The sequence below is a fragment of the Colobus angolensis genome, unplaced genomic scaffold (genome assembly GCF_000951035.1).
Source record: "Colobus angolensis palliatus isolate OR3802 unplaced genomic scaffold, Cang.pa_1.0 Scaffold10, whole genome shotgun sequence".
In the NCBI taxonomy this organism is placed as follows: domain Eukaryota; kingdom Metazoa; phylum Chordata; class Mammalia; order Primates; family Cercopithecidae; genus Colobus; species Colobus angolensis.
Genome location: NW_012110919.1, coordinates 22,158,002 through 22,165,022, shown reverse-complemented (window position 1 = coordinate 22,165,022; position 7,021 = coordinate 22,158,002). Strand labels below are relative to the sequence as shown.

At 43.5% G+C, this 7,021-nt stretch overlaps 1 protein-coding gene across 1 annotated transcript in view; it reads left to right on the top strand.

Annotated features, from left to right (window-relative positions):
* Nucleotides 1-7,021, top strand: part of PPP1CC (protein phosphatase 1, catalytic subunit, gamma isozyme) — a 24,380-nt gene continuing 17,359 nt past the window's right edge. The window contains exon 1 of the mRNA XM_011936509.1: nt 1-243. Within this exon, the coding sequence (XP_011791899.1) occupies nt 189-243 (55 nt within the window). The 5' untranslated portion in view covers nt 1-188. The remainder of the gene's footprint in view (nt 244-7,021) is intronic.

The window sequence follows — 7,021 nt, the reverse complement described above, 5'->3', positions numbered from 1 at the left end:
TGTTCTTCTCGTGGTTCCAGTGGGGAGAGAAGGAGGAAGCAGGGAGCGGGGCGGTAGGGGGGGGACCCGCCGCGGCTGCTGCCACCGCCGCCACCACCGCCTCTGCTCGTGGCGTGAGAAAGGAGGTGTGAGTCCCGGGCGCGAGCCGGCGGCGGCGCCGCTGCGGGAGGGTCGGCGGTGGGAAGGCGATGGCGGATTTAGACAAACTCAACATCGACAGCATCATCCAACGGCTGCTGGAAGGTAAGGGGGGCGGCGGGCGGCTGAAGGGGGAGGCGGGCCCGAGGGCGGCAGGCGGCCCCGGGGGCTCGAGGGAGGGGAGTTGGGAGGCCGGTTGGGCTTGCAGCACCGTGGGGAGTGAGCTCCTCGAGTTGGCCCACGGGCCGGGGGCTGCAGCTGGAAGGAGGTCAGCCCGGGATCTCCAACTTGTCGCCAGCCGCGGACCCTCCAGGCTCCGCTCATTCATTGCACGAGGATGCAGGCTTCCTCTCGGCCGTGGAATTTGAAAACTCCGCTCCCCACCCCCACGTTTCCCGCCTCTACTCGTTTGCCCTCGCACACCAGACGGGTCTTTGGAGCGATTGTTGGGCTGGGGGCCCCAGTCCAGCTTCCTGGACGGCGTGCGCCGTACTGTGCGAGATGGACTTTTCGGTGCTCGTCCTCACGGAAGGCAGTTTGATGAGGGCGTGAGTTCCACCGGGTTTGGGGGCTCTTTTCCTGCTTGCTTTTATTTTTCGTGGCTCTGGGGTCTTGGATGGCCCATTTCTTGTTACTTGGTAACAGGCGTTCATGTCTCAAGAGGTGTGAGAACCTGTCTTCGCCTGCCCTCCAAATCCTTTTAAGTTACTCTAATCTTGGAGAGGTCTCCGCGCTCTTTTCCTGAACGTGCATCTGAACAGGAAGTCAGCAAGGCTGACGATATCGTTATCTTTCCAATGTGCCAGGCTCTGTCTTAAGCACTTTGCGTCCATGAAATTATTACTGTAATAATCATAACTGACGCTTCTAAAGCGCCTACTGTGTGTCAAGCATTCTTTGAGCACTTAACACAGATTTCATATTCTCCCACCCATTGCAAGATATTTGCATTTTTTTGTTGTTTTTGTTATTTTACAGAAGAAACTGAGATGAAGTCACTTAACCAAGGTCACACAGTTAGTGAGTTGGGTTTCAAACCCAGATAGCCGGGAGCTAATAGAACTCGCTACAGACAACACTGAAGGAAGGGGGCCAGTGGTTTAGTAAAGGTTAATAGAAAGGTTTAAATTTCGGCTCATCTAAGACTTGTGAGGTGCCTGACAATTGATTCATGTTGATGTGGGAGAGGGGTGAGGTTCAGCTTTTAAAGACGGAAGCTGAAATGAGCTGCTTTCAGATTCAAGGGCATGTCAACAGATGCTAACATCTTATCCAAGACTTTGTAAGAATTCAGTCATATCCCCCAACTTGGACACTTCATAATGGGAACTTGGCAGTTTTAGCTGCTTTTTGCGTTTATATAGTCCTAAAATATTACTGGACTATAAATGCTGTGAGTGGTGGAGTCGAGGGCATGACAGCTCTGGTGTTAGAATTTGCAGATCTTTTAAAGTAAGTTATTAAAATGAAACTCTGAAAATATCTCGTCCGTTTCTTAATCTGTGCCTTCTTTTCCTTTTATGCTGTCTTTAAAAAAAAACACTAAATGTCATTAAGGACCCCTGAAATGCTCTTGAAATGTTATTGCCGGTGAAAACCTTGTGTTGTAGTTGAAAACCTTGTCATTCCTTTAATGTCAGGTATTTATATAAGAACCATATTTTTTCATGCTAGTTAATATAGTTCTTTATTTGAGGCAGCAGTTGGTCAGAAACTGATTAAAATAGTTTGCTGTAAGAAAACAATTTTTTGTTAAATATTTTCTTTCTAAATTTTAAAATTCTGCTTATCTCTGTAGGGATATGTGTGGCTTTATTTCTCTGAGGAAACAGGAAAAGTTGGAATTTACATGGATTAGAAACATTAGAATTTTAAGATCATCTAAGGCTTGCTAATTTAAGTTCTGGTTTGCCCATAACTGCTTCTGTATTCATAAACAGCTTTTGTTAATTTTAATCATTACAATCCTAATAAGTAGTTTGCCTGGTAAATAATGATACATCTAAAATGAGACCATTGTTTCTTAATAGTTCCTCTTGTTATGTGGCACTTGAAAACCAGGTTTTCTTATATTTCTTTTTTTGCTGAAATTAATAAAGCAGTGCATTTTAATGCCTTGGGAATAGGCTAACTGCAAAGTATACTTAAATTTCCTTTTTTCTCATGGGTGTTAAATTGGCAGAGAAACATTTGAAGATGATCCATTGAGGATATGTAGATATCTAAGTTAAATGATGTTGGTAATAAATTCTGTGCTTTACAAGTTTTTTATTTTAAAAAAATTAAATGTAATAATTTAAAATAGAAATGAGAGTCTCACTGTGTTGCCCAGGCTGTTCTCAAACTCCTGGTTTCAAGCAGTCCTCCCACTTCGGCCTCCCTGGGTTCTGGGGTTATAGTCATGAGCCACCATGCCCGGCCTAAATTTTGTGCTTTTCGTAATGCCCCCAAAACCTTTTTTTTTTCCCCCTAAATACTTTAAGATGTAAGTATATCTGAAAGTAGAGGCAATATGACTTTTGTGACCTTGGTAGACTTTTTCACGTGTTCAGAATTGATTTTTTAAGCTTCAGAACAGTATAAGCTAGTTGAGAAGTAGCTCAGTAATAGTACTAAAAAGCTAACTGAAAAGTGAAGTCTTAAGAAAAACAGCATGTTGGTTTAGATCTTAGTCACTAACTTTGCAGTTCTTTTCTTTTCTGAACTCCCAAATGTTTCTGTAAGTAAGGCATCACCTCTGCAACCCACCATGGATGCTTTTATCCAGACTCTGCCTTGCTGATGATAAAACCTTAAGGTTGTTAACTCCTTAGTGTAACCGACAGTAAAACGGCATTTTGAGAGAAAATAAGCCAGCTGTTGATTTGGTCTGATATATTGAAGAAAAGTGGGATTTGGGGCAGTTTTACTTTGTAAATGACCTCCTTCAAGGAGCCGTGGTGGCTAGCATTTTTCTTGCACAGCAGGTGGTTGTAATACTTCACATCTTGGTTTGCAAGAAGCATCTTTGCTTTGAAGAAGGCCATTGTCAAACTGCAAGACCATGTCAGGTTCTGCAGAATTGCCTGACTTGTTTTAGTGATTTAAATACGACCTCTGCCCTGGCTCACAGAAAGTGCTTACACATTTAATCCTCTGATATATAAGGGTTGTTCTGAAGGTAGGGAGTGTTCAGATATTCTGAAACTCTAAGATTGTTTAAATAACCCATGTGTTCAACTTTTTGGTGCAGTATAAAATGTTCATATTCTGATGGTTAGCCGTCCCTGGTCCTAAAGATAATAAAGGACAAACATAATGGTTTAAAAAGGGGAAGCTCGGCCGGGCGCGGTGGCTCAAGCCTGTAATCCCAGCACTTTGGGAGGCCGAGACGGGCGGATCACGAGGTCAGGAGATCGAGACCATCCTGGCTAACACGGTGAAACCCCATCTCTACTAAAAAAATACAAAAAACTAGCCGGGCGAGGTGGCGGGCACCTGTAGTCCCAGCTACTCGGGAGGCTGAGGCAGGAGAATGGCGTGAACCCGGGAGGCGGAACTTGCAGTGAGCTGAGATCCGGCCACTGCACTCCAGCCTGGGCGACAGAGCAAGACTCCGTCTCAAAAAAAAAAAGGGGGGGGGAAGCTTTCTTAATATGCTAACCAAAAAAAAATCTTTCCTAATGGACATCTGTAATTATTTAATTTTTTATTTTATTTTGGAGACAGTCTTGCTCTGTCACCCAGGCTGGAGTGGAATCCCGGCTCACTGCAACCTCCACCTCCTGGGTTCAAGCGATTCTCGTGCCTCAGCCTCCCAGGTAGCTGGGATTAACAGGCACACACCACCACACGCAGCTAAGTTTTTGTATTTTTAGTAGAGACGAGGTTTCTCCATGTTGACCAGTCTGGTCTCAAACTTGTGACCTCAAGTGATCTGCCCACCTCAGACTCCCAAAGTGCTGGGATTACAGGCATGAGCCACGGTGCCCAGCCTGTAATTATTTGTTTACAGAGCAGGTAATTTTTACACTCACATCCAAGTTGTCAATTTCTAATTCCCTCATTGATAAGAACTCTGGTGTTAGCCCTTGCCCTTCCTTCCCATGAGCATGTTGGTTGTATGCCCATTTCCTCTCCTCCTAGGCAAGGCAGGAAAGCTCTGTTGGAGACAGATGATCTGCAGCTTGCAGGAGTTCTTTGTTAAATCACAGCATTGAAAAAGGATTACTCTCCTTGTGCCCGCAGTGCCCTCTTGCCTGTCAGTAGCAGGAGGCAGCAGTGAAATCTAACAGAATTGTGTGTGACATTGTTGTGCTTGGGGGGGGGGGGGTGTGTGACACACAGGAGCAGAGCCCTGGGCATTCCTCCTCAGAACTGGGCAATGGACATGCAGTTGTGGCCCAGCAGTGGTCAGCTGTGGAAATTAGTGAGGTGATTTGATGTCTTTGAAAGCACAGTCCTTTTATAACCTGTAACCTGTTGTGCAAAATCACGGTACCAGTCAGCCCTCTTGACTAGGTGAGGATCTCTGATTGTGAAGCAGGGAAATTATTGATATTATGTGGACTTCACCATTTAACTTAATTTACAATCGAGGCCGTTAGTTGACCTTAGAGATTGAAATATGAAGGAGATAATATTCTGGGTGTCAGTCGCTTTGTAGATAAAGAACTGGAAAGTCATTCAAGACCAAGAAGGAAAGATTTCATTTCCATGGAGCTTATGCAATTCCAGGACATAGTTTGAGTTTAACATTTTAAGGTCATACCTCTGTATCCAAAGCATCAAAAACAGATGATTTATTTATGGATATTGGTGATTTGTCTGAAATCTCCAGCTTCCCCCACTTCACTGGGGTTTACTGTCATCCCTCATCGAGAAGGGAGTGATTGTCACCGACAGTAAAGCTTACAGCAAATGAAAACTCAAAATGTAGGGTCAGATGTAGAGTCTACTCAGTGATATATTACCAAAATGTGTTCTTAGACTGTGGAAAATTGAAGTTTTTAATGGATTGGCTTTACTCTAGTTGTAGAAAACTCAAGATGCTTTATTGAGAACAGTAAACAGTGTTTTGCAGCTACATCCTATCTGTCTTGAAAAAAATGGTGTCACTTTTATTTATTTTTTACTGGGTCTCACTCTGTCCCCAGGCTGGAGACCTGAACTCCTGGGTTCAAGTGATTCTTCCTTCTCATCCTCCTGGCTAGCTGAATCTGCAGGCACACACCACCACACCTGGCTAATTTTTTTTTTTTTTCTTAAAGACAGGGGTGTTGCCTAGGCTGTTCTTGAACTCCTGGCCACAAGCAATCCTCCCGCCTCAGCCTCCGAAAGTGCTGGGATTACAGGCGAGAGCCACAGCTCCCTGCCTTGGTGTCACTTTTCAATGCCCGAAGTATAACCCCATCAGTTAGGAAAGTCAGGATGGGGAGAGGGCAGGGTGTGGAAACAATTGTGATAAATCAGAACATGGAAGACATCCTGCTGGTGACTTTGCAGAGAAACTAAAGGATTCTTTTTTTTTTTTTTTTTTTTGAACTTTTGTCACCCAGGCTGAAGTACAGTGGCAAGATCTTGGCTCACTGCAGCCTCCGCCACCCGAGTTCAAGCGATTCTTCTGCTTCAGCCTCAGTTGTTGAGTAGCTGGGACTACAGACACGTGCCACCATGCCCTGCTAATTTTTGTATTTTTAGTAGAGATGGGCTTTTACCATGTTGGCCAGGCTGGTCTCGAACTCCTGACCTCAGCTGATGCACCCACCTCGGCCTCCCAAAGTGCTGAGATTACAGGCATTAGACACCGTGACCGACCCAAAGGATTCTTGATATACTTTTTGCAGAAAAGAACTCAGTTGTTTATGGGAATGCTTAATGTTGGAAATACTTGCTTTTTGTTTTGATTTGAGTCTTATTTTCCTAAATCTGTCAAATATCATGAGGCTATTGATTCACTGAAATGAATATGATGTGGCATATTATTAAAATTATCACCTACTTTTTAACAGGATTATTTTAAAACAGCAAAATCTTCATTGACTTATTTTTATACCACTCGTGCCTTTCTTGGTTCTGAAACTTCATTAGAATTCAGCTAGGGCTTTTTTAGTGTGTGCTATTTCTTTAATATGTTTTTCTTTAAACAATTAAGGGGCCTTTCTGTGGCAAGGAAAATACTTTTTTATTCCTCATAAATAATCTGAAACTTGTCTTAAATTTCCTTCCATAGTTTCCATCTTTGCTTTGCTTGTTGCCAGCAACTTTCAAAAGTTGATATTGCTTATGAGAAAGAGCTGGTGTTGTAAATAATCACCAATGCTATTTTATTTATTTTTTTGAGATAGGGTCTCACTCTGTGGCCCAGGCTGGAGTGCAGTGGCATGATCTCAACTCAGTGCAGCCTCTACTTCCCAGGCTCAAGTGATCCTCCCATCTTAGCCTCCCGAGTAGCTGGGATTACAGGCGCATGCCACCATGTCCAGCTATATTTTGTATTTTCGGTAGAGACTGGATTTCACCATGTTGGCCAGGCTGGCCTCGAACCCCTGAGCTCAAGTGATCCTCCCACCTCGGCCTCCCAAAGTGCTGGGATTATAGGCCCGAGCCACCGCACCTGGCTGCTATTCTAATTCAAATTTTTACCAATTTGTTTTCAATAAAAATATGTGGAAGTTTTTATAATATGCTCATGCCAGTGATTTGCCAGAAAAATAGATCAGATACATTTCTACAGAGCAACCTTTGCTTTTAATAGTAATAATACATTTTCCTGAATCTCCCTTTCTAGCCAGATAAAGAAATATTGATACTTCTACTGAAGAGTCACATCCTTAGGTCGAATTTGGTGTTGCTTTTTTATTGTTGTTTGTTTTGAGACGGATTTTTTTTTTTTTTTTTTTTT